The sequence below is a fragment of the Salvelinus sp. IW2-2015 genome, linkage group LG6.1 (assembly GCF_002910315.2).
Source record: "Salvelinus sp. IW2-2015 linkage group LG6.1, ASM291031v2, whole genome shotgun sequence".
Lineage (NCBI taxonomy): Eukaryota > Metazoa > Chordata > Actinopteri > Salmoniformes > Salmonidae > Salvelinus > Salvelinus sp. IW2-2015.
Window position 1 is genome coordinate 10753572 of NC_036845.1, and position 27258 is coordinate 10780829.

At 44.2% G+C, this 27258-nt stretch overlaps 2 protein-coding genes across 5 annotated transcripts; one reads left to right on the top strand and one right to left on the bottom strand.

Moving 5' to 3' along the window:
• The first annotated feature begins 115 nt into the window (after positions 1-115).
• LOC111965070 (ELL-associated factor 1) lies at positions 116-6300 on the top strand. 4 transcript variants are annotated; one of them, XM_023989053.2, is made up of 7 exons: positions 116-369; positions 1132-1226; positions 1379-1515; positions 1635-1813; positions 1930-2175; positions 2304-2321; positions 2688-6300. In XM_023989053.2, exons 1-7 carry the CDS (start codon positions 267-269, stop codon positions 2810-2812), a joined length of 903 nt encoding a protein of 300 aa, XP_023844821.1. In that variant the 5' UTR covers positions 116-266; the 3' UTR covers positions 2813-6300. The 4 variants fall into 4 exon arrangements, with proteins under 4 accessions (XP_023844821.1, XP_023844823.1, XP_023844820.1 ...); XM_023989052.2 differs by having other exon boundaries at positions 121-369; positions 1132-1232; XM_023989055.2 differs by having other exon boundaries at positions 2304-6300.
• LOC111965072 (BMP-binding endothelial regulator protein) lies at positions 5221-27121 on the bottom strand. The gene is made up of 15 exons (XM_023989057.2): positions 25937-27121; positions 24566-24651; positions 18377-18476; positions 15963-16045; positions 14421-14511; positions 14150-14232; positions 13424-13523; positions 13123-13232; positions 12871-13005; positions 12544-12648; positions 9128-9173; positions 8523-8885; positions 8065-8401; positions 7693-7823; positions 5221-7538 (listed from the first exon to the last, which is right to left on the bottom strand). Exons 1-15 carry the CDS (start codon positions 26049-26051, stop codon positions 7357-7359), a joined length of 2067 nt encoding a protein of 688 aa, XP_023844825.1. The 5' UTR covers positions 26052-27121; the 3' UTR covers positions 5221-7356.
• Positions 27122-27258: the final 137 nt, after the last annotated feature.

The following is a 27258-nucleotide window of genomic DNA, read 5'->3' on the forward strand; positions in this document are numbered from 1 at the left end:
CTAATACATTGTTACTAATTCTAATGTACTAGATATGCTGATTTGTGGGTGTTTATTTTGGGGTCAACCCAATTAGGGTGCTCAGATCCTATCGGTGACATTTCAGCACTGGAACAAAACAGGAAAAGGAGTGGTCATGTGACGTATGGATTGTTTCGCGAAACATCTTAGCTAGCTGCACAGCTAGCTAAAGTATCTAATCATAATTACATTTTATAACGCAGCATAATTTAAATACATTTGAATATTAAACTTCCAGCAGAGTCATGAATGGGAGTACAAATCCGCTGTTGGACAAAGAAGAACATGTTTTGAAGCTCGGAGAGAGCTTTGAGAAGAGGCCAAAATCGTCATTTCACACCATCAGATGTTAGTAGCCAGACTATTTTTAGTGATTAAATATAAATGTATAAATATGTGAAGTTTATTTTACTATACCCAACTTTAGTCACGCCTTTTGACAAGTTGGTTAGCTAGCTAACGTTACCTAACAATGTAGCTTGTTACTGTTAGCTAGAGTACAAAAAACGAACGGTACTCAGGTACGGTACGTTACCAGCAAAAATATTATAATCAGATTACAAATACTTTTGAAAAAGTAGGTAGCGTAAATTATCTAGGTGATTACTTTTAAATTCAGGAAGGATGTTTGCAAAAAAATACATTAACACCTTTCTGTTTTCTCAATGACATTCAATTCACTACTGAAGGCGCAAATTTAAGGTTGTTCCACCTGAACTAGTCTGACCACAAGTCAGAGACATTTACATTTAAGTCATTTAGCAGACGCTCTTATCCAGAGCGACTTACAAATTGGAAAGTTCATACATATTCATCCTGGTCCCCCCGTGGGGAATGAACCCACAACCCTGGCGTTGCAAGCGCCATGCTCTACCAACTGAGCCACACGGGACCACAATGGGTGGTCCCGTGTCCACCCATGATGACACACCAAATGCGTTTGATGGGCCCTTTTTTAAAGACTTCTTCTAATGCCTCTTAAGGGGAAAGTAATCAGATTACGTTATTGAGTTTGGGAAATTTTTAAGTTATGTTACTGATTAGAATTTTGGACAGGTAACTAGTATTTCTGACCTTATAATTATCTTTCTCACTCTTTCACACTTGTAGATGATTTCAAACCAGCTTCAATTGACACAAGCTGCGAGGGAGAGTTGCAAGTCGGTAAAGGAGAGGAAGTCACCATCACATTACCTCACATTCCAGTAAGAGTGGGTGTTTTTTAGTCATTGTTACTCAACTGTGGTCTTTTGCCTGTGCTGTACAATGACAAAAGTTTTTTCTGATAACTCCACTTCAGAAAGATGAAAGCAAACTGTGTACTTGATCATGATACTTGTTATTGTGTTGTTCGTAGGGCTCTACACCACCCATGACAGTATTCAAAGGGAATAAGCGGCCATATCAGAAAGACTGTGTTCTTATCATCAATCATGACACTGGGGAGTACATGCTGGAGAAGTTGAGCAGCAGTATCCAGGTCAAGAAAACCAGGTGAGGGGTTAACCAAAACACTGTCTCAAAAATGCATAGTAACAATGAACCTTTATGATAAATGTGTTTTGCAGATCATTTGTGACAGTAGATGTGCAGCTGTTGACTTTGTTTTTCAGAGCGGAGGGCAGCAGTAAGATCCAGGCCAGGATTGAGCAGCAGTCGGTGCGTGCCACTGCCACCCAGCCTCCAGCGCAGTTCCGTGCCCCCACTAAGCCTGGTGCAGGGGCCAAGACCTCCCCCTCCCCTTCCAAGGACAACCCCTCCCCTGAGCCCCAACTAGATGACATCAAGAGAGGTGAGCCTCTTCATGTGTTCCCACCACTTTTACCATGTGATCATTCTTGTTTCTCTATTGACTTTGTCTGTGTACTGACTCTGTTGCCTCTGTCKCCCCCTCCTGTCCTGGCACAGAGCTGCGAGCGGAGGTGGAGGTTATTGAACAAATGAGCAGCAGTAGCGGCAGCAGCTCATCTGACTCGGCCAGTGGCTCTGGTAGTGGGGACGACAGCTCTAGCAGTGATGGGGAGCATGACACCCCTCACCCCCAACCTGTCCCACTCCCTCTCCCCCACATCCAGCCCTCCCCCAACCGTAACCCCATGGCCAACGGAGGAGCAGACAGGCAACAGGGCAGCAACCAGCTGATGAACACGCTCAGTGAGTACCAGGGCTGGTAGGGCCAGTGTAGCACTCTACGTTGGGGGAACTACTAATAATTTATCTCTCGATTGAAGTCTGTAGGTGGTGGTTGCAATGTAGCAATGTGTGTGTTGGTGTTTCCACAGGGAATGACCTCCAGTTGAGTGAGTCAGGCAGCGACAGTGACGACGACTGAACTGCCCCCATCTACCTCATATTATCACACCATCTTGCTCTCCTCTTTCTTCTCTTTGCCTGGTTCTGTTGTTTTGTTGCTGTGGTAACCKACCCAATTGTAAAGTCKGGTTTTATTGTATTTGTTATATCTCTTGAGAAACCGGCCAACCTAGAGATTTAATAGTGTATTTTTTGATTAGCTGTATATTTTGTTTTGTATTTTTAAATCTTTTTACATATGAAAACATGCTAAATAATATATATTAGAATGCATATATATATTTCTGTAGTTAGAGCTCCTAGTTGTATCACCTTATATCACAAGTCTTTGTTGTTTTCTTGTTTCATCACAGGGGAGGGGCTTATTTGGACTATATCACCCCCATCGTCCCTATTTATCTGGAAATCAAAAGAAGGCACTGAAAGCATTTCACCCATTCCATGTTTTTATCAGTATCTTTCAAAATCAGTCTTTTAAGAGGCCAGGATACAGCTCACATCGATCTAAGCTATAGAGGATACTAAAGGACATACTCATATTTTTCATGTAAAATCAGTTTAAATTGACCACTTACTAAAGGTTTTAGCTGGAATATTGACCTGTTCTGGTGAATCAGCAACAGGTAAATGGTAGTAAATGAGCCTGGGTCAATCCTTTACATGTCAAAGCACTTTAGTTTAATTGTAATATCATCATTTTCAGCAGTTTCCAYCTAAAATATTTTGCATTGCTTTTAACAGCACCTTTCTGACCTAACAGTTAAATGCAACTAACAACCAGTACTTAGAGTTAATCATACCCTTTATAGCTAATATTCTACTATTTCCACATCTATCATTTGACTTTCTGATTCTGTCTCACTCAATAGCTAGGTTGCCATCCAATTGGCGACAGATTTTCATGCGAACATTCTAAAATCTGCATTAAAACAACATGTGCCTATTCCCTCCAGAGATGTTACCATCAAATCGATTTGTTGCGGATAACAGTCTGTGCGTGATGATGTAGTAGTGCACATACAAACAACTTTGCGGATTCAATTACCATTGAATAGAAGTTTAATGGGTTTCCATCGCATTTTAAACTACTAATGTTGCGTTATATTGCGAATCTCTGGTCTTTGCACGTGCGCTCTAGCCAACAGCTCGCAGGTAGGCTAGKCTACATGAGATTATTATAGATAAAGCGTGATTATTTTTTATTTGTCAAGCGGCATCCAAGAATAATGTCACCAGAATAAGACCCTCGATATTTATTGGAAAGGCTCATCACCGTGCACTTTCACCACCATGTGAAGTTTATCATCATTTATTTCATATAGCCTAATAAACTGCATGCTTTCTGTAGTCGTAGTGGGAGGACCACACAATATCATCACATGACTCCAAATTTACTTCGATATGATAGTTATATCAATGTTTGCACATGAAGGCGTTTCCATTGCCATTTCTCGCATTATTAATTTTACAGACACAAAAAGATCCCACCTTGTCTACTGTATTTTGTTTTGTCGAAATTTGGAAAGTTTACCACAAAATGTGCTGTTTCCACCAGGCCTGTCGTGGCATTGTTTTATCCGACATGTACTTTACTCGCATAAAAAGATTGGATGGAAACCTGGTTACTGGCCCAACCATATATCACTGTCCCAAATCCCCAACCATATATCACTGTCCCAAGTTCCCAACCGTATATCACTGTCCCAAGTTCCCAACCGTATATCACTGTCCCAATTTCCCAACGATATATCACTGTCTCAAGTGCCCAACCGTATATCACTGTCCCAAGTTCCCAACCATATATCACTGTCCCAAGTTCCCAACCATATATCACTGGCCTAGTTTCAGACCAGTGTAGGACCAAATAAGCAAAACAAGTAGTTTTTAGAATACAGACACCGAACTTCTATTTTTACTTAGAAATGAGTCTATTTTCACTAGATTTTGAGTTATTCATAAAATGTAAACGCTGATATAAATTGACCACTTGTTTTTTTCATCAATTCCGTTGATTCAACTGATTTGGAGTGATAGCAGTCACGTTAGATCACATCTTTTAATTTAGCAACTGTTGTGACAGTGAATATCATTTGATACTCTATATCATGTGCCCTGTAACAAAACAATCCCTAATCCAAAGAGAAGTGATGTTGTGGCTGTATCCCTGCCATAGTATCCCACTGGGCAGTGGGCATTCCACGTAATTTAAATGTGGAAATGTGGGTAATATATTTGGTTGAAATTTCAACCTTTATTCACCCACTCAAAAAGTCAGCCAGAAGTTTGTTGAATTTCCGGTGTGTTATCACTATGCCTACAACCATCGAAATGCACAATCAAATTCCAATTCGAAAAACAGTGATTTCTAGTTTAGTTATAATCTAAATGTTATCACTGCGCTTTCAACCATTTTAAACCACAACAAGGTTCAAATGGGAATAAAATGTCAGATCATTTGTATTTATATTACAATTTGATGTGTTATCACTGTGCATAATTTAATAGCACGACCAAATGACCTGGATTGCAGCTGAGACTACATTAAAATCACATAGTGCAAAGTGATCAATAATGTTCGAGATTCTGCGCAGATTATTATAGCAAATGTGAAGATCTCCACAGACCTGCGGTGTTTGAACATGCACACTTTATTACATAAGACATTTCTAGTTACTTTAGGCTAACCTCAAAATGTGGCCATGGATGTGTGTTACTCATTTTAAGATTGAATAAATACTGTTACATTAGTTTGTAAGATAGCCTTAACTTTAGGCTATTTACTGTATTCCAAAAGTCAGCCAAATATCAACATTTTAAAGGATATCTAATGCTTGGATGGTTTCATCTGAGCCACTGCCTTAACCCTATTCTTTAACTTTTTKGGGGGGTTATATTGGAGACGTGAATCCAACATATCATTTGTTAACTTGTCGTCAAGTTAATAGGCTATTTACTGTATTGCAAARGTGATATTGAATTGTACTTGGTTGTCAACACAACCAAATATCAACATTTGAAGGAGATGTATATTTTTTGCCACTGACTGAGTCTGGCTTTAATTCCAGTTTGTCTACAAATTAATAATTGATATGTTGGATTTGCGTCTCCATCTCAACCAAAAATCTAAGTTGAAGAATAGTACTAAATCTAGTCAAACTTTAAATGCACTTTACATAAACTTTGATGTAGTCCTATTCATTAACTTAGTCCTAGTCTAGTCAGTGACAAATATCAAAGCTAAGCTGGGCTGGGCTTGGTTAAAACCCTGGATAGGAAACCAAATGAATAGCTGTATATAGATCAACTCTCTAACAGAAGGTTCTGCTGAGCCTATTGATTTTTTTCTGATAGTGGATATGTCGTTGAAGATCTGATGTTGTTTCAAAGGTACAAATTCAGCATATTTTATACAAGGTTTGTCTATGTTGAAAATTGGTTACAACGATGACATAATCCTGTGGTTGAAATTCCACCCTCAAAATAAGTTTACATTGATAACTTTTTTTAAATCCTATATATTTTCCACATAGATTCCATGTCACAATACATTGACACATTTACGTTGAACCAACGTTGATTCAACCAGTTTGTGCCCAGTGGGATGTGTGTTCATAAGGTGTTTAAATGGTATTTAACTGGTGCTGTTTTGTGTCTGGGACATAAAGCAAGCGATGTGTATACAAATGTAATATAATGTTTTGTTTTCACTGCAGTTTGGATCCATGTACTTGGATGCTATTTCCAATTTGTGTCTCTCTGGCATCCAGTGTTATTTCTGACTCATACTGTTACTGTCCCAGTACAACCTCTCTTGCCACATTTATCGAGGTGGTTGACTTATTGCGTTTATCTCTAGGTTTTGTGCTTTGAGGTGTATTAAAGTGTGCAAATGTATTTAAATTTAATTAACTTTTTATGTGTTGACCTCACATCAGTCAACCAAAATAAAGGAAGAAAACAGTCAGAGATGAGTTTCATGGAAATTATATATTGCTGGTCTTAAATAATAACTTACAAGGTCAAGTGAAATGTACGTCTCGAGGAACACCTTCAGTTTGAGAATCAACACACAGCAACCTGTACACTGAGCATTTAAAAATACAGTACGTTTCTTCCCTGCGATGGTGCAACAACCGAGTCACATATGGGCATTTCTCTTCACACAAGACACAATTACACAAACTAAACAAATACAWAAATAGCTTTTTTTCCCTTTAAATCATTTATAACGAAATTAGATTTATGATTCTGGCTCTTGCTACAACATATCAATTGATCGATATATAAATTAACAATATCAACAACAAAGAAATAACATTAATAATAATACAAAAAGCTATCTGTTTTTATACAAATCTTGTTAGTTTACAGTATAAAATAATCCTATGCAAGTTAGACCTGGGGGTTCAATATGTTCATTGTAGAGTTTATCCCTTATGCTGGCAGGGTGAACATGCTTGTTCAAGATGCATTGGTTGGTTTCCTGGTTTTGAATGTCTGTGTGCTGCAACAGAGTGAAACACTGAGGCCATATTGGCTCAACACAGAGCCAGCCCCACCCTTTTCCTGAAGGTCCATGGCAGTCTGGATGAATGTCCCTTGAGGGTCCAGTAACTAAAGAAGCGTAGCCACAAAGGCTTTCCTAAAGGGTCTCTTCCTCTTTTAACTACAAGGGTGATGTTTCCCTCCAGATTCCTATCCCATTTGAATGACAACATGGGCACCATCCTGTGAAAACACAAGGTAGTGCTGGACGAGTAAGAGCAACCAACAGCGGAGTTCCAAACCCCATTTTGTGATGGTCGGTATCTATCTCCCTCAGAGTGGACGAGGCCTCTACCTGACCTACCTGTCTTCTGAGAACCCCTTCAGTCCATCGTTGCCTGTCTGCACATCTATTCATCCCCCCACACTCAACCCCATGTTCCMCCCACTCCTCACTCCCCCAGGTATGGACCCTGAGTGCTAGGCAGTGTTGGTTGTTTGGCCCTCTCTCAGCCCCCTTCCCCTGGGGCACTAGGGTCACCGGCCAGGGCAGGCTATGGGCTTGATGCAGCGGCCCTGGAACAGCACCAGGTTGGCTGGGCAGTGGCAGCCGGCAATGCAGGGCTTGTGGCAGGGCCCGATCTCATTCCAGTTGTCACAGGTCTTGGTGCAGCCCGGGCCACAGGTGTCGTACACCGCTCCGTGTTTACACTGGGTCGCTGAGAAGATTGGGTTGGTTAGACAGAACTGCAAATCGCCTAACATTAATGGATTTCAGAGATACGTTGATCAATTCTGTTGAGCAAATTTAATGTAGGGGGGAGTCCCCTGTTCCATGAAGTTTAGTGATAGGCTGTGTGTGCTGTCACTCACCCATGCAKGCAGCCTCTGGCTTCCAGTAGACGGGGGCTCCCTCCCTCTCACAGGCCCGGCTGTAGGCGATGAAGGACTCACAGTAACAGTTCTTATGCACCGGACACTCACACATGTCTGTTACACAGGACCTTGAGAGAAACAGAGGGAGAAAGAGAGAGAGATAAGACAAATAAATGTTGAATTAAATTGAATGGACTGGATTAAATGTATCTCCATACTAAGTGGGTTCCGTATCCAAAAGAACATTGGACATTCTATGCACATCGGAGACAATCAAATATCACATTTGGAAATGTTGTAGATTCTAGGACAAATCTCATTACAAATGAAGCTCCCCAACGTTCCTGAGACACCCTAAGAACCACTGACCTATAGAAGGAGGCAAAGTCCACCACCCGGTGACACTTCTGGAACTCCCAGGACTTGAGCTTCTGACACTCCCTGTGAGCGCGGAACTTGACCTTTACACTGCCGGGACAGAGGTACGAGGTGGGCCTCCTGAGGGGCTGGGCACAAACCTCGTTCCCCTCCACGCGCCACGACTCTGCAAACTCATCGACCACGAACTTGAAGAGGCCGTCGCTGCCCATGGTGTCATCCCGCTTGTGTCCATTGTAGTTCCCACAGAGGCCGCAGAGACGACCGCGCAGGTGAGGAGCAGCCACCACCTCCACGAAGCTGTCYCCGTCCCACGTGATCTCCAGACCTGAGGGAGGGGAAGGAGGGAGAAAGAAAGAGACAAGAGAGTTATGCTTCAAAAAGGAGCTAAAATGCACTTTAGCAGTGTCCTTTAGGTTCCAATGAAGTTAACATGAAGCCTGTCTAACCTGCAATGGTGGTGAGTTTGAGCAGGTATCCATCCAGGTCAATGTGGACCCCAGGGCCATGGTAGGGCAGGGCGATGCGTGTGCCGTTCCTCCTCACCGTCAGGTGCTGGTGCAGGCTGAGACTCAGCCCTCCTATCCTCAGCTCCACTGACTGGGTCCAGGAGTAGGAGCGGGTTCGCCTCGCATCGTTCCTCACCACAACCGTGAAGCCAGAGTCAGAGCCGGCGCTGTTTCCACCCCCGCCAGAGGGGGCGCCACCACAATCTCGAGTCAGAACATACTGGCAGGTTCCTTGGAAGTTAAACGTGCGCCCGTCAAAGGTGTTGTAGTGGGGGTCGCCGAATACGGTGCACACACCTGGCTCTGGAAGGAGTGATGGGAGAGAGAGAGGCAGGGAAGGAGGAGAAAGAGGGAGTGTGTTTAATTATGGGCATCAATTTGATCCATCTTGTTTTCCTGTATTTTGCATGAGAAATCTGTGCTTAATACAACATGACTAAATTTCAATTTGAGAGATGAACGAAACAACCGCCACAAAACTGGAAAATGCAACCCACAAAGGTGTGTGAGGACCCAGCTGAGGAAGAGGGGATTAACTTACTCACTTTCAGTGCAAACCGGGCAGCAGCCTGTCCTGTTCAGGATCTTATTCTAGAAGAGACAGACAGACCGTTAGATACACAGACATAGAGAGATCAGCAGGCAGCCAGTCAGAGCGCAAGAGACAGTCTACTGGACAGTTGGACACATTACACATTAATACCCACACACACAGACACAGACAGACAAAGACAGATACAACCAGTCAAACGTGGACAGCCAGACATTGATACAGACAACTGTTACTCTCTGCCTGGTGTATGTGTGTGTTTGCTAGAGAGATGGTGGGGGGTACGTTTCAACCTCCATCAGAGGTGCACATTTGAGAACTCTATCCCTCTCAACCCCCACTTACCTTTGCCCCAGGGCTGTCCTCATCCCTTACTCTCTCTCTCTCAATTTCAATTCATTTCAATTCAAGGGGCTTTATTAGCATGGGAAACATATGTTAACATTGCCAAAGCAAGTGAAGTAGATAATATACAGAAGTGAAATAAACAATAAAAATGAACAGTAAACATTACACTCACAGAAGTTCCAAAAGAATAAAGACATTACAAATGTCATATTATGTATATATACAGTGTTGTAACGATGTGCAAATGGTTAAAGTACAAAGGGGAAAATAAATCAACATAAATATGGGTTGTATTTACAATGGTGTTTGTTCTTCACTGGTTGCCCTTTTTTTGTAGCAACAGGTCACAAATCTTGCTGCTGTGATGGCACACTGTGGTATTTCACCCAGTAGATATGGGAGTTTATCAAAATCGGGTTTGTTTTCGAATTCTTAGTGGATCTGTGTAATCTGAGGGAAATATGTGTCTCTAATATGGTCATACATTTGGCAGGAGGTTAGGAAGTGCAGCTTAGTTTCCACCTCATTTTGTGGGCAGTGTGCACATAGCCTGTCTTCTCTTGAGAGCCAGGTATGCCTATGGCAGCCTTTCTCAATAGCAAGGCTATGCTCACTGAGTATGTACATAGTCAAAGCTTTCCTTAARTTTGGRTCAGTCACAGTGGTCAGGTATTCTTCCACTGTGTACACTCTGTTTAGGGCCAAATAGCATTCTAGTTTGCTCATTTTWTTTTGTTAATTCTTTCCAATGTGTCAAGTAAWTATCTTTTTGTTTTCTCATGATTTGGTTGGGTCTAATTGTGTTGCTGTCCTGGGGCTCTGTGGGGTCTGTTTGTGTTTGTGAACAGAACCCAGGACCAGCTTGCTTAGGGGACTCTTCTCCAGGTTCATCTCTCTGTAGGTGATGGTTTTGTTATGGAAGGTTTGGGAATCGCTTCTTTTTAGGTGGTTGTAGAATTTAATGGCTCTTTTCTGGATTTTGATAACTAGCGGGTATCGGCCTAATTCTGCTCTGCATGCATTATTTGGTGTTTTACGTTGTACACAGAGGATATTTTTGAAGAATTCTGCATGCAGTCTCTCAAATTGGTGTTTGTCCCATTTTGTGAATTCTTGGTTGGTGAGTGGACGCCAGACCTCACAACTATAAAGGGCAATGGGTTCTATAACTGATTCAAGTATTTTTKGCCAGATCCTAATTGGTATGTCAAATTTATGTTCTGTTTAATGGCATAGAATGCCCTTCTTGCCTTGTCTCTCAGATCGTTCACAGCTTTGTGGTGGAAGTTACCTGTGGTGCTGATGTTTAGGCCAAGGTATGTATAGTTTTTTGTGTGCTCTAGGCTCTCTCTCTCTCTCTCTCTCTCTCTCTCTTTCTCCCTCTCTCTCTCACCTTTCTCTCTCTCTCTCTCTCTCTCATTCCACCTGACCCCCATCACAGTGCACAAAGGGCTCTCCCTCTTTGAAGCTCTTTGAGATGGAGAGATTGGCTTTCAGGGTCTAAATATAGGGAAGCTCTTCTTTACTGTCACTCAAACATCACCCAGACAAAGACCTGACTGGAGACTGTGTGTCTCCTATGGGACAGAGGGGCAGACACATGGGTGACCGCACTGTGACCGCGTGACAGGTGAACGCTACATGACCACCAGGAAGGTATGATGAGTGGATGTTGTGATACTGTATGACAGGTGACCGCTATGTGACCGTATCTATATTGCAATTGACCACTAGGTGACCGTGTCTCAGTTGGCTGTTATGTGACTATTACGACAGATGACCATGACTCAGTGACCAAGACACAAACACAGATGGCCGTTAGGGGATATACTACATGACTGTATAACAGGTGAACGCTGTGTGACCACTAGGAATCCATGACWAAGGCAGCCATATGTGACTGTAATTGTACTGTCTGACTAATGACCGTGTATGACAGTTCATTATACTACTATGTSACCATTATCTGCTCCATAACCATACGGGCGTGATATATATGTGATGGTGGTGGGATGCTAGCTTAAAAAAGAATGACAATGAGCCTTTAATGTCGACTATATGAACACATCTAAGAACAGATGACCACTACATTACCGTGCAACAAGCAACCGCTATGTGACCATAACAGGTCAAGGCTAGGTAACCATTGTAACCGTGTGAAAGCTGGTCACTGGCAGCATGAACAAGTAACTGATCATTTGGTCGCTGGAATGCAAAGAATCTACTACATCACCCCAAGACAGGTGACCGCCGTGGGAACTGGGACTGTTACTCAACCCAAAAAACTTAACAGCTGAAGCTATGGTTACTGTGGTAAGTTACCAGGGTCGTGCCTTGGCCYACTCACACTGTTCTGGCCCAGSTGAATCGTTTTTGACTCCTCCTTACCGCTCCACCGCTAAATCAGCTTCCAGCCAGCTGCCTGCTGTGACACCAACACGTCACGCATGTGGATTTAACATGTGGTTAGTCACAGACAGTAACTCTGGACAGTAGACAGCCTCTGTCTGTCTCAGCGGGAGGGGGACCAGATGGATGGGGACGTGAGGAAGTGTGAAAGGGACTGTCTCATGTTGATGATTCAGGGAGAACAGAGGGACCCCAGGGCTATGTCCTATAGGTATAGGTAGTGTTCATAACATAAGTGCATGTAAGTTGTGGTGGGAAATTGCTTAAAGCAGAAATGTGAATATGGTCAAACAACACTGTCCGCCCCAGCACATTTGTTCTAGTTTTTATTTTGTTGATGAAACGGAGGAGAGGAGCATTCAGCATTGTGGTAAAAATTATTTACAGGACATACTCTGCTGTTCTATCACGGGTCCAATGAAGAGAAAAACGGGGTTTGAAGTAACTTCTTTGTTGTTGTAATATCGCAAACGGACGTGGCAGTTTCACCAGGTACGGATGCCAGCTTTAAGGTGACAGGTAAAGTGAGTGAGCATCTTTTTTAAAGTCTATTCTAATCGATGTTGTCATTCACATCACTTCATTGAAAGATTCCTGCAATGAAAAGGCGCAACACAAGACAGTTTGTGATTGGGCCTTGAGCCTGTCACTCACCGAGGGGCAGCTGGTGATTGGCACACACTGCTTTGGCTGGCACTCGATGGCCCCCTTGACACAGGCACACAGGGTGCAGTTCACAGACGACCACATGTCTCCCTCCTAGAGCAAAGGAAGAAGCAGAGAGAGAACCAATCAACCACAACTTCAATCAGCTTATCAAACAAGTATTAATGTCTGTATAAATATGCATATAAATGTCAGAATAAGGACAACTGCGGTGGATAAGTATCAGTGTTGAATGTTGAGGCAATGGTAACGTTCTATTTTCCCAGTTGATATCAAGGATGCAGCATTAGGACTTGTTGTCCCAGACTGTCTCACCCGGTAGATCTTGTTCCTGACCCGGCAGTACTTCACTTCCGCTACCTCCACGAAGGATAGACACTCCCCACAGCACTGGTCACCATGGCAACTGCCCGGCCGAGAGCAGCGCTTCCTGCACACCACAGTGGAATTCTGGGAAGGTGGAGGGATACGAGGGAAGGAGAAGGGGTCAGTTATTGATGGTAATTTGGTGATACGGCACATAAGTTGAATAGAGTTCTGGGGTCTGGTTCCCTTGTCAGTTCTTACCTTGCAGGTGCAGGTGGTGCAGTTGTCGTGCTTGAATGAGGTGCCGTTCTCATAGACCTCACTGTGGAACAGACAACTCCCCATCGACAGGTCAAACACTTTCCTCTGACCTGACGGAGGAAGAGAGAAAGAAAAAAGCTTGATGATAAATATTATGACTGTTATGGTGTTTTAATGATGTGTGATGTTTTAATAATAATTCATGAAATATGAATATGTTCTCCAGACTTCAGAGAGTCCTATGAGGGTCCTATGACTATCAGAGAGTCCTATGAGGTATTTGATGAGAGTGGAGTGTTACCGAGGCACTTGGGACAGCACTGTCCGGGCTGAGTGTGGCTCAGGTGGGCGGGGCATGAGAGGACAGGACACACATCCCTGACGCATAGGGTCCGCCCTCCCTGAAAGAACACAGCATATCATATCAAATCCAAATGTTATTTCTCACACGCGCCGAATACAACAGGTGTAATGCTTACTTACAAGCCCTTAATCAACAATGCAGCTTTAAGAAAATAGAGTTTAGAAAATATTTACTAAATAAACTAAAGTTAAACAAAATTCCACAATAAAATAACAATAAGGAAGCTATATACATAGACGTTAGAACAATGTTGCATTCATCTTCTCTTATGCATTACTCAACTTATCTCCACTTAATGACTGTTTCCATTACACAATACCATTTGCACCTTTGTCTGCACCTGTGAAACCCGGATTGCTACCTTTAACAGCTCACAAACACAACTACTCTAGATGCCAGACAGTTGTCACAGTTCCCCCTGGCCTTGTARCAGTGTGCCCTCATTAACGGCTGGTACAGAACACAGTGTACACTAGTCCCACTGAGGCATTAATGTGTTGACAGACTCAACTCACATTAATGTGTTTACTCACTCACCTCCCCTGGGGAGCGTTACCACTGTGAGTCCCCTGAGAGCCAAGACAAACTCATTTGGACCACTGAGGGGCCAGTCACTGTAATGTGGGGACTGGAGACATGCATGTCTATACAGTGTATACTCACAGTGCAGGTGCATTTAATACAGGGTTTTCCCTCAGGGTGAAACTCTTCCCTCTCTTTGTACAGACGGCCCTCCAAGATACAGCCTGGAACAGAAGAGAACACACAGGTTAGCTTTATTATCGATGTATTCCTTTTTTAAAACACACACACACACACACACACACACACACACACACACACACACACACACACACACACACACACACACACACCACACACACACACACACACACACACACACACACGCACACGCACACACACAATCACTCACTCGGGCACGTTGGACAGCACTTCTTGGGGTGAATCTTGGGGTTCCTGCAGTGGACGACACATTGYACTTCCGCTTCAGTTACGACACCTTCCTGTCAAAACCAGGAAGCAATTAAAACAGTGATTTATTTATCATTGTTCGAACAAATTTCCTACGACTTATTCTAGTCCTACATCAGTGAATATTCTGCTGCATACCTCTCATTCCTGTATTAGACAAACTTATCTTTCGGTTGCTTAGCAATTTGAATCCCGTTTCAGTTATGTAAGGCATGTACTACGTAAACAGGATATTAGATAGGGACATACCATTAGATAGAGACATACCATTAGATAGAGACATACCATTGGATAGGGACATACCATTAGATAGAGACATACCATTGGATAGGGACATACCATTAGATAGGAACATTCCATTCTGCATCTCACACATGCATCTATTCTACATACTGGGACACCCCTGATCACTCACTGAAAATGTACCTGAAAAAAATATGTGGTCCCTAGTGTTAGAATTAGAAATGTTAGAACTAGGAGTGTTAGAACTAGGAGTGTTAGAACTAGGAGTGTTAAAACTAGAACTAGGGACCACAACATGTTGTTTGTGTGTCTGGATACTGGTTAGACCCCCCCCTCCCATTCCCGCCGCGTGGGTATCTTGGGGATGGAGTAAATGAGTGGTGTGTGGAGCTCTGCTTTTTTCACACGCCACCCTTCAACACGCAGACTAACACATAGTCTAGTTTGACTGGGCCTCCCCAATGCTGGAGCTGACACTCCCTCACACAGCTGTGTCCACTGCGATTGACTTATAGTGTTCAGATCTGTGCGTGTGTTTTGTATTTTAAGTTTTTTTGTTTAATTGTGGGACCATGTGAGTGTGTGGTGTGTATACAGTAAGTGAGGTTGGGTATACATGTGGTTTGAGTGTGTTTTGAGGAGACGTGTGGGGTTAGTCTTGTGAGGTAGACACTGGGTTGGGGAGGCTTGGAACCAGAAGGGTGGACTGTACTGCCAAATTCACCTGGCTCCTCTCCCAAAGACATTGAGACATATATCATCCCTCTTCATCTTTCTATCTCTCTCTCTCATCCCTCCAACTTCATCTGCCTTTCTTTCTCTTTATGTCTCTTCTTCCTCCAACCCCTTGGCTATCTGTCCACTGTCTCATTCTTTCTCTCCCTCACATCTCTCGTTCCCTCCCCAACTCTGTGTCTCTGTCTGCGTCATTCAGCCTCCCACTCTAAAAGTATGTCTATCTTTCCCTAGATCCCCATTTATCTTTCTTCATTAATCTCCCTTTCCCTTTCCACCCGTCTCTCTTTCACTCACTCCTCTGTCGGTTTGCCTCTTTTCCACTCACTCCCCTCTATCATTCCCTCTCTCTTTCCCTCTCCCTGTCTGCCTCTCTCTTAGTACTCCCTCTCTCCTTCTCTCCTTCATTTACTTTACATTCCCTCTCCTTACTTTTCTCATCATCATCTCTCTCTCTGTCTGTTACCCTCCCTTTCTCTCTTTCATTTCTCTGTGTGACACTCACCTGACAGCGGCGAGAGATGCAGGGCTTGAKGGAGCTGGTCCAGGAGACAGAACTATTATAGGACTCTCCATCCAGCTGACAACCTAGAGGAGAGAGAGAGAGAGAGAGAGAGAGAGAGAGAGAGAGAGAGAGAGAAGACCGGGGAGGATAGAGAGAGAGGGTGGGTAGAGAGAGAGAGACATAGAAGAAGATGAGGGATGCCGAGAGAGAGAGTTGGCACTCCAAACCTGGATGTGAATGTTTACTAGTTCGTGGAAAATAATAGTCTACAGGGAGCACTAAATGGACTACATGTGTGAACATAGAGCTGTTTGCCTCTCCAGACCATAAGTGTTGAGACAGATTGAACACAGGGTTACAAATCCATTGTAAGCGATGCCTGGAGGGAGTCTGTGTGCCACCACCGTCAGAGCCAGCTGGCTATAGTGCCCCCTATGGCTAGGGAAGGCCTTTCTTTGATTGTCTTGATTTGGCATAGCGATGGTAAAGTTTAGTAGTCTCGACACTGCCACATACACTACCATTCAAAAGTTTGGGGTCACTTAGAAATGTCCTTGTTTTTGAAAGAAAAGCTCATTTTTATTGCTTCTTTAATCAGCGCAACAGTTTTCAGCTGTGCTAACATAATTGCAAAAGGGTTTTCTAATGATCAATTAGCCTTTTAAAATTATAAACTTGGATTAGCTAACACAACGTGCCTCTGGAACACAGGAGTGATGGTTGCTGATAATGGGCCTCTGTACGCCTATTTAAATATTCCATTAAACATCTGTCGTTTCCAGCTACAATAGCCATTTACAACACTAACAATGTCTACACTGTAATTCTGATCAATTTGATGTTATTTTAATGGACAAAAAATGTTGCTTTTCTTTCAAAAACAAGGACATTTCTAAGTGACTCTAAACTTTTGAACGGTAGTGTATGTGCAATTCAGACACTCAAGACAGACAGACAGACAGACAGACAGGCAGGCAGGCAGGCAAGCAGGCAGGCAGGCAGGCAGGCAGGCAGGCAGGTACAAACTCTCTGACAACCCCAATCCATTATATAGATGTATCAAGATACCAGAACATATTGTTGTGAACTGTCCAGGTCCATTCCAAGGGCATGATAAAAACACCATGTGAAATGGGCCTGGGCCTGAGATCCACTATGAGCAATCACAACGCTCCAGATACAGCACCCACAGTCAATAAGGGACTAAATGAATATGCTCTTCAATTTCAACAGATATAGGGTTGTCTGGTTATGGAAACACAGCAAAACCATTCCTATGATAAAACCATTGCATTAAGTATTTGAACAGTGGGAGGTTTTCGTGCTGACACGAGCAAGTTCCTGTTCTAAATGTAGACATGGTCATGAATAAAACCCAAAGTCAACCACAATGGAGGAACAATAGGCACTAATATCGTTCACCATGACAACATGGGGCTTTCCATGGTCGACTTAAGCGAGCTCCACCTCTTCTCATTTGAATTAACTCTAGTCTCGTATAATCTTGACGGCAAACAAAGGACCGCGCCCCTGACCATGAGGTGGTCAATGCTGTGGACTGTGTCCATGGTGACCCCAACACTACCCGACCCCTGTGTGTTCCGGCCGGGAGGCGAATGTGTGCGGTCCCAGTCTGGGAGGCAGAGCGGCGCAGTGGCTCGTAAATGAGGTTTATTTCTGTGCCCTGTAAACCGAATGCTGAACCCAAACGCCAACGGGTCCCAACCCGTCCCAGAGAGGAGAAGTCCACCACTGCAGCTGTGTGTGTGTGTGTGTGTGTGTGTGTGTGTGTGTGTGTGTGTGTGTGTGTGTGTGTGTGTGTGTGTGTGTGTGTGTGTGTGTGTGTGTGTGTGTGTGTGTGTGTGTGAGAGAGAGAGAGAGAAGAATAGTTCTTAAGACTTAAATACGAACCGCTGTAGGCCTGTCACATGTTTGTGGGTGTATGTGAGTAGAAGCCGGGAAAATAATAGCTATATGTGTTTGTGTATGTAGCAATTTACCCTAAAGCAGAATCTTCAATTGGTCTGATACATTACACATACACACGCACAGTAACTATTGTGCTGTTAGAAGAAAAACTATTCCTCATTCCTCCACAAGGAGGCAGAAGTGGTTAAATAAGTAGGTTGACCAGTGCAGCTGAACTGACTGTCTTCTACTGTGGGACTCAAGCTGTCGCGTCACCCTCACTCCTACAGGTAGCATCAATGACCGTTAAACAACATCACTGCAATGCTGCAGCAAGGTCTATACATCAACACTAAAGAGATCCAAAGATAGACCCAACTCACTCCACTAGACAAAATTCCAAGTTTATTGGTTTCGCTGAGACTACAGAACAGTACATGCATCCCCTAACCTTCGACCTCATGTTTTCATGGTGATGAGAGTAGTAGAGTGTGTRTGCTGCTCACCTTTGCATCTCTCACAGCAGGCTCCCGTCTGTTTGACCACCAGAGCACAGTCCTCAGACACCAGGGGACACTTCTCCTGTTTACAGTCTGCCTTCCCCTCCTGAGAGATAGAGCAAAAGAGAGARGGGGAGGAGAGAGAAAGAGAGGGGGGAGAGAGAGAGGAAGAGAGAGACGGAGGGATGGACGGAGAGAAAGAGAAGACGCTTTTTGATTGCCATCAGTGTATTCACATTATAAAGTCTCCGACACATTCTTTGTCGACACACTCCCTTTTTACAGGCTAAAATGAACTCGAGTTACACATGTACTTTACGCAGACATTCTCTTTCTCTCCTCAATTTATATACAACCTCACTTTATATACTCGCTTAACATTATCACTTTGCCACTAGCTTTATACACTCCCTTTATATAGTCCCCATTTACTCAGTGCAACCTAACTGGACTGTATAATGAGTCAACTTCAAAGCCGGACTGTGGCCCACATAACTAAAATAAAACTGGGCGGTTTTATTTACGGAGAGCCTTCACTGGTTCCCTAACCACGCTGGTTTGGGTGATGTCGTCAGTGAAGGCGAGAGAAGAGACGGCGAGAGGCGAGGCGGCGAGAGGCGAAGGCACATGGAATCCATACATAGTCTCTGTAAAGCGCTCCCCAAACCACTGACCTAAATCGTAGAGATTTTCAGAGCACTTTCAACAGCCAGTTTGAGACAAATATGTCTGAGAGTGAGATATATGATGCCAGATAGATAAAGGGATGGATTGAAAGTGAGAGAAAAAGAGATAGAGGGAATGAGAGAAGGGCAGACAGATACCATCAGACATGATGACTGGAAAGTCTGACAGGTGGAGAGAGAGAGAGAGAGACAGAGACAGAGAGACAGAGAGGTGGACAGAGAGAGGATGACAGAGTGAGAGAGAGAAATAGAAAGAGTGGTGATAAGTTATGCGTCTAGTCTTTTGACAGCCACAGTTATCTCCATTAGTGTCATTGAGGTCCCGTATTTATCCTTTGTTTTCTCTCCACACCTGTGCTTTCCTAGTTGGGCTTTGGAGCCATTCCACTCGGCAGCCATTAACACTAAGTGGTGTGGAGAGGTTTGACCTCTCTCAGCAAAGGTCAGGGGTCACATCAGGTCACCACGCCTCATAAACACTCAACATACCGTGCACTTTCTGAGGCTTCTTACTGGTCTACTGGTGGTATGTCGTGGCTTCTAATAGGCCAACGGGTGGTCTGGGGATTGTTATTGGACTACTGCTAGTCTCTGGTGTAATAACTAGAGAAATATTTGACCTGAAGGGTAATAACATGTTGATAGGTTAATGTGACCATCTAAAAAGATATATGTAGAGTATGTAAGATGTATTGATCCCTGACATGATGGTCATGTGCTGTGGAAAGATGACCACTAGATGGCGACAGCACAGTCAGTTTCACCATCTCCATTTGCCAACTTCAGAGAATCAAAATGTGTTCAGTCAAACCATGGTCTATGTATAATCCCTCCCTCCCTCCCTCCCTCCCAATCTTTTCCACTATCACTCTCTCTCCTCCATCTATCTCTCAGCCTGACCTCAGAGGGCATGCCAAAACAAGCTGACAGACCCGCCAGCCGCCATGCCGCCGGTCTTTCATGGAAGGATGGAGAGATCACTAAAAGGCTCTTCAGAGGAGCACTCAAATCAAAGGCCTATTTAAACCTGGACTCCTTGCCCTCATGACCCTTCACCTCCCTCCAAAGCAAACATGTCGCGACCCCAAAGGAGCAGCAGTTGTGGCTTAAAACTGGATGAAAAAAGATAAGGGCAACAATATATACATTTCACTGATAAGTCACAAGCCTATCCAAGAAGTAGGCCTATTCCTGTACCAGTAGTAGAAAGTGAATGGTGCTGAATGAACTGAATGTAACTTTTGGCTCCGATGTGTAGGTAGACTAGCTCCGTGACTTTTCTCTGAATTCAGATGGCTGTTGTCCTATCCTTCTTTATGTCCTGGCAGGTAGCCTAGCGGTTGGAATACATGATCCGATAAGGTGAAAATCTGTCGATGTGCCCCCCTTGAGCAAGGCAGTTAACCCTAATTTAATCCAGGGGCGCTGTACTACAGTGGAGGCTGCTGAGGGGAGGACAGAAACCATGTGTTTGATGTATTTGTATACCATTCCACTGATTCTGCTCCAGCCATTAACATGAGCCCATCCTCCCCAATTAAGGTACCACCAACCTCCTATGCCGTACTACTATGGCTGTCCCTGTAAAACAACACATTTCACTGCACCTATCTGGTGTGTGACAATAAAACATATATACGGTACCAGTCAAAAGTTTGGAGACCTACTCATACAGGGTTTTTCTTTATTTTTACTATTTTCTACATTGTAGAATAATAGTGACGACGTCAAAACTATGAAATAACACAAATGGAATCATGTAGTCATTCAACTGAGACTGCTCTTCTCTGTGTCACGGAGGCGCTCCTCACTGCTAAAGCTAACTCTCTCTCCTCTGCTCTCATCCTTCTAAACCTATCGGCTGCCTTTGATACTGTGAACCATCAGATCCTCCTCTCCACCCTCTCCGAGTTGGGCATCTCCGGCGCGGCCCACGCTTGGATTGCGTCCTACCTGACAGGTCGCTCCTACCAGGTGGCGTGGCGAGAATCTGTCTCCGCACCACGGGCTCTCACCACTGGTGTCCCCCAGGGCTCTGTTCTAGGCCCTCTCCTATTCTCGCTATACACCAAGTCACTTGGCTCTGTCATATCCTCACATGGTCTCTCCTATCATTGCTATGCAGACGACACACAATTAATCTTCTCCTTTCCCCCTTCTGATAACCAGGTGGCGAATCGCATCTCTGCATGTCTGGCAGACATATCAGTGTGGATGACGGATCACCACCTCAAGCTGAACCTCGGCAAGACGGAGCTGCTCTTCCTCCCGGGGAAGGACTGCCCGTTCCATGATCTCGCCATCACGGTTGACAACTCCATTGTGTCCTCCTCCCAGAGTGCTAAGAACCTTGGCGTGATCCTGGACAAYACCCTGTCGTTCTCAACTAACATCAAGGCGGTGACCCGTTCCTGTAGGTTCATGCTCTACAACATTCGCAGAGTACGACCCTGCCTCACACAGGAAGCGGCGCAGGTCCTAATCCAGGCACTTGTCATCTCCCGTCTGGATTACTGCAACTCGCTGTTGGCTGGGCTCCCTGCCTGTGCCATTAAACCCCTACAACTCATCCAGAACGCCGCAGCCCGTCTGGTGTTCAACCTTCCCAAGTTCTCTCACGTCACCCCGCTCCTCCGCTCTCTCCACTGGCTTCCAGTTGAAGCTCGCATCCGCTACAAGACCATGGTGCTTGCCTACGGAGCTGTGAGGGGAACGGCACCTCCGTACCTTCAGGCTCTGATCAGGCCGTACACCCAAACAAGGGCACTGCGTTCATCCACCTCTGGCCTGCTCGCCTCCCTACCTCTGAGGAAGTACAGCTCCCGCTCAGCCCAGTCAAAACTGTTCGCTGCTCTGGCACCCCAATGGTGGAACAAACTCCCCCACGACGCCAGGTCAGCGGAGTCAATCACCACCTTCCGGAAACACCTGAAACACCACCTCTTTAAGGAATACCTAGGATAGGATAAAGTAATCCTTCTAACCCCCCCCCCCCTTTAAAAGAGTTAGATGCACTATTGTAAAGTGGTTGTTCCACTGGATATCATAAGGTGAATGCACCAACCTGTAAGTCGCTCTGGATAAGAGCGTCTGCTAAATGACTTAAATGTAATGTAAATGTAGTAACAAAAAAAGTGTTAAACAAATCAAAATATATTTTAGATTCTTCAAAGTAGCCACCCTTTGCCTTGATGACAGCTTTGCACACTGTTGGCATTCTCTCAACCAGCTTCATGAGGTAGTCACCTGGAATGCATTTCAATTAACAGGTGTGTCCAAACGTTTGACTGGTACTGTATATTTGTTATTTATTTWATTTAACTAGGCAAGYCAGTTAAGAACAAATTCTTATTTTACAATGACGGCCTACCTCGGCCAAGCCCTCCCCTAACCCGGACAACGTTGGGCCAATTGTGTGCCTCCCAAAGGGACTCCCAATCACAACCGGTTATGATACAGCCTGGGATCGAACCAGGGTCTGTAGTGACACCTCTAGCACTGAGATACAGTGCCTTAGACCGCTGCGCCACTCAGGAGGCCATATATATATTTGTCTCTACCCCTCCATTAGAAGTATCCTGGGAGGTCCAATAGCAATGCTGCCCTGAAGGTTCTCTAACACCATCTTTGCTCTATAGACCACTGGGAGAACTGTACCACTAGCCTCACAGTGCACTGACAGAAAGGGGGGAAGAGGGGGATGGAGAAAGAGAGCAGAAAATAAAGGAGGATTTTGTCTTCTTTAAGTCTTCTAGACTACATTCTTAGAAAAAAGGGTTCCAAAATGGTTCTTCGGCTGTCCACATAGGTGAACCCTTTCTGGTTCCAGGTAAAACCCTTTTGGGTTCCATGTAGAATCCTCTGTAAAAAGGGTTCTACCTGGAACCAAAAAGGTGTCTTCAAAGGTTCTCCTATGGGGACAGCTGAAGAACCCATTATGGTTCTAGATAGTACCTTTTTTTCTAAGAGTGTAGAGATATCACATTTCTCATTTCATCCTAAGATTTATGCTTTTATTTTTGGGAGTTTGGTTGTCCCTTTAGACAGAATGGTGTACAAGTTATTGCTCCTTTTCAWAAAATGACATTCACATGCCAATTCCACACATAAATCCAATGTTATTACATCTCTGTACCTGGACAGACATGCTGGCTGGTTTAGTGGTTTGCTGACAACGCCAGTGGCAGAGGTAAAGACTGTAAAGGTACACGGTGAGTATTGATCTCCATGTTTGTGGAGCGGTTGGAACAGAAAGGACCTTTGGCTTCCCAAATGTTTGCAGATCACTGGTCAGCCCACTGAGCTCATCAATCATTGCTACCGAGAAAGAGGAGAGGGGGCAAAAAGAGAGGGAGAGTAGTAGATAGCAGGTTAACGAGAGCTGCCTCCTGGCTGTCTGTATATAATGTTTAGCGAGCGGGAGGCAGATTCCTGCGTCTTGTGAGACGGCTGGCTAAAAGAATGGCTTCTCTGTGTGCCTCAGTTTCCGCCAGTGAAGGGCCATTAACAGGTACTCCGCCGCAACTGGGAGCCTGTGAGTGACACTAGAGCCCCACCCTTTAAAATCTGCTAACCCCCCTAAAAGACAGCATCGCGAAACAAGTGTCTTTCAGGCTGGCCCCCCTCCCCTGCGAGGCACTCTGGGGCCAGTGACATGACGGACGGGCCAAGATGAAAGGCTAGCTGTGGCCCTCTGATGACTGATAGCATTCAGCAGGGCTCCTAGTGATGGAAGCCTGATAAGGAGGTGGTTAGCAGAGGGAGACATATCAAAGAGACTATCAGAGCCACTAGAGACAGCCGAGGCAGCATGGCCACATATATAACCTTGCACACGCACACTGTTTCTTTGTTTCACATAGGGCAAATACCCTGCAAGTCAAACACGACATTTGTAGAAACTTCCTCACCACATGACACTTTTAAAGAGGGACTAAAAAGACAGGCGAGGGAGAGCATTATTGAATCTGGGTTCTCGTGACAGAAAAGCCTCTCACTTGCATTCTCAACCCCTAAAACAATGACCTTCAAAGCAAGGAGAGACAGAGGTCAAAGAGCAAATGTTCCAGGAAAGACACCTCCTTTCACATTTGTAGCCTGGATTTAACAGACAGTCGGGGGCAAAGACAGCACGAAGACAAGGGTGTCTTTAAACAAACAATGCCATTTTGTTTAAAAGCCAGTGTGGGCTTAGAAGGGAAATAATTACATAGCTAGCCTACTGCTCTTATTGAAAAGGTAGCAACATTATTCATAATTCTTTGTGATAATTAGAAAAAACAGTACAGGCCTATTTGCCCAGTTTGGCCTACAACTCGCTATAGACTATGCATATTTAGGCCACAATATGAATATTAAGAATATTCAGTCAAGCGCAGAGGCAATAATTACGCACAACAATTGCGTTGTGTTCCTCCTCTGTGGAACCTACTTGCCAACAACAAATAGGGAATCTCAATGTCAACTAACAATTKAAAGTTATTTAGCAAGAATTGGGATTTGTTCTCACCAGACAGACGCAGGTGATGCACGGGTTGTCCGTTATGTTGGGTATGTGGAGCACCTCTCCTTCGTTCTCGCAGATGGCTTCTGTACCTGTGAAGGGCGCGAGGAGAGAGGCAATAAATTCGCGCCTTTTCATCCTCATTGAAGTGATAAAACAGCGAAACAACACGCCCCAGAGAAGATATGTCATGGACAGGCTCGCCATATTCGAATTGTGCTTTTTTTTTAGGCCTACCAGGAATTGCACCGGCTATGCCATAACGGTGAGGTATATTTTGTAGACGTTAAAATAAGCAGGCCTAATAGTCTTGAGTTTTATCGACAAGTTTATATTTCTAATTTATTTTGATTATATAGGCTATAGCCTATAACTTTTTCTAAATTACGAAATATTAGATCAGTTTATCAGAATATTTTTGTCAGAGTGATTTAAATTTAGATGAGACATAACATTTTTAGTTGAGCAGAGCAGTGGCTGCCAGGAGAAGTGTTAGGGGGGGGATTTGGTGACAAAGTGGTTTCTGTGAGAATTACAGGAGCAGGGCAATTACCCCGACCGTAGCGTACCCTACAACCTTCGCGTGGAATTAAACCAGCACAGCTTTAAGTGATTGTGGGGAAACCCAACACTTTAGCCTCAATCCAATGAGGCTTTTCTTATTTTATAAAGCAGAGATGAATGAATAGCCCTATAAATGTTGTTTATTCTTCATCCACCTCTTGCAACCGAGCACAGTGACAGGGCGCATTTGTCTTTCTACAACCAGACAACTTTCCTCTCCCACGAAAACGCTGTGTTCAACTCCCGGCCCTGCAGGGAAAACAATAGACAGATGATATACCGCATATTTCGAATACCAGGTAGCGACAATCCATGGGAATTTGATCCGGTGGGATTATACTATAATGGTAGCCTACTCAACTGATACCGATACGCAGGTTTGTCTGTCCCCTGAAAGAAATGATAATGTTTGCACAATGATAACGCGCCAGGTGACTTGGATACTGACCTCGACAGCACGACCCAACTCGAGTTTCCAAAACAACAGTAGATGGGAAAATTATACTGGTGATCCAATGCGTCTCTCATGAGGTTTCAAACGAGCCCGGGGGTACCAGTTACCCGACAGAACATATTTTTTTCACCCAACTTTAACATCAATCCAATGACACGGTGACATTTGTTGTTGATTTATGTTCAACCAAATGTAAATCAAAACTAGACATTGAGCTGACGTCTGTGCCCAGTGGCAAATAACGGGAAAAGTGAATAGCCTACATGTAGTCCTATAGGCCAGCTTTTGGGCTATATTCTTGTTTTTGACAATTGCTGGACATGTTTTGAAACTAAATAGGCCAAGTCAATGTATCTTACCTGTAATTAAAGGCGAGGAGGACTGTGGCATTTGGAACAGTAAAAACACGAATAAAAAGCTGCAGGTGAACTTAATAGAACGTTCCAAGGCGCTCGAGCAGCAATACAACATCATCCTAAAATTGGTCCAGTAAAAAAAAAGAAGGAAAACGAAAAAAAGAAAATGATATGCTAGAATATATATATATATTTATATCCCCATGGGTTGGTGTCCGACTGAAAACCCTAGAATATATGGGACTCCAGCATAATTGCCCCCCTCAGTTAGTTTTGTTCCAGCCCATAACCTTCAGTTTGTCAAAATGCTAAACGACATCGCGTGTCCTCGGGCATCCGACAATCGACATGACACGATAATTACAATGACAATGCCGTGCGGACAGCCAGGCGACAGTCCTCATGTCGCGTCCAGGAGCGCTCTTGTGTTCCCAAAACAAGTGCAGGGGTTAGAAAATGTTTCCAAAAAAGTGAAAAACAAATTTCATAAGAGATTAAAATAAAACAGATGCGTATAGTAAAAATGAAAAATAAAACGATTGGGAAATAAATTCCCCAAATAGCTTAAAGATATACTCGTATTTAAATGTCTTCAAAAATCCTCATGTTTGGCAATACCAAAAATATACAGATGTTGTCAAGCGCTAAAAGAAACCGGTTGCGTTCGGAATTTTAGGTCCGTTTTGCGCGGAGATGCTGTCCAACTGTCTCAAGTTTAGTAGCGGGCTTTAGGTTAGGCTACACGAGCCGGCACTGGTCTCTCACTCCGAGCTCCGCGAGAAGCGAACCACCTCCAGCCCAAAGTTATAGTAAACTGCTCCTACTGAGGCTCACGGCGATGCCAGCGTAATAGAAACCCTACTACTCCAGTTAAACATCCCCGCAGGGTGCAGGAACCTCCTCCAAACAAAACGAGAACGGCCCCTCAATATTTAAATAGTTGCCGGGGGTTTTAATAATCCGAGTGATTTGACGTACAATCTTGCCCGCTGCTCCCGGCTGGCTGCCGCAGTGGTAATGAAACACTCCGTACAATACCGCGCCGGGAGAGACCCACCTACTGCTATCGGATCTCGTTTCACTACAAACAAGCCTGGATACACAACATGYGTACCGTACCACCTGTCCTTACTGATAATCTCTGCTGCGCTCTCTCAACACTGTCACGCTGCAAAACAGGATGAAACAACAAAAATTCCCTAATTCAGGCCACTTTGTATCAAGGTGGGTTTTCTGCGCCCCTCGAGCTGCTGGGGGACCAAGCGTCATCCCACAATTGTTGATCTCTCCCCCTCCACCCGCATTGATGGGGCGCACCACAATGT

Coding starts and splice junctions, on each gene's coding strand:
- LOC111965070 (XM_023989052.2), top strand. CDS start 267: ATGAATGGGAGTACAAATCCGCTGTTGGACAAAGAAGAACATGTTTTG. Junction 370..1,131: donor GTCATTTCACACCATCAGAT/GTTAGTAGCCAG, acceptor TCACACTTGTAG/ATGATTTCAAACCAGCTTCA. Junction 1,516..1,634: donor ATCCAGGTCAAGAAAACCAG/GTGAGGGGTTAA, acceptor TTTGTTTTTCAG/AGCGGAGGGCAGCAGTAAGA.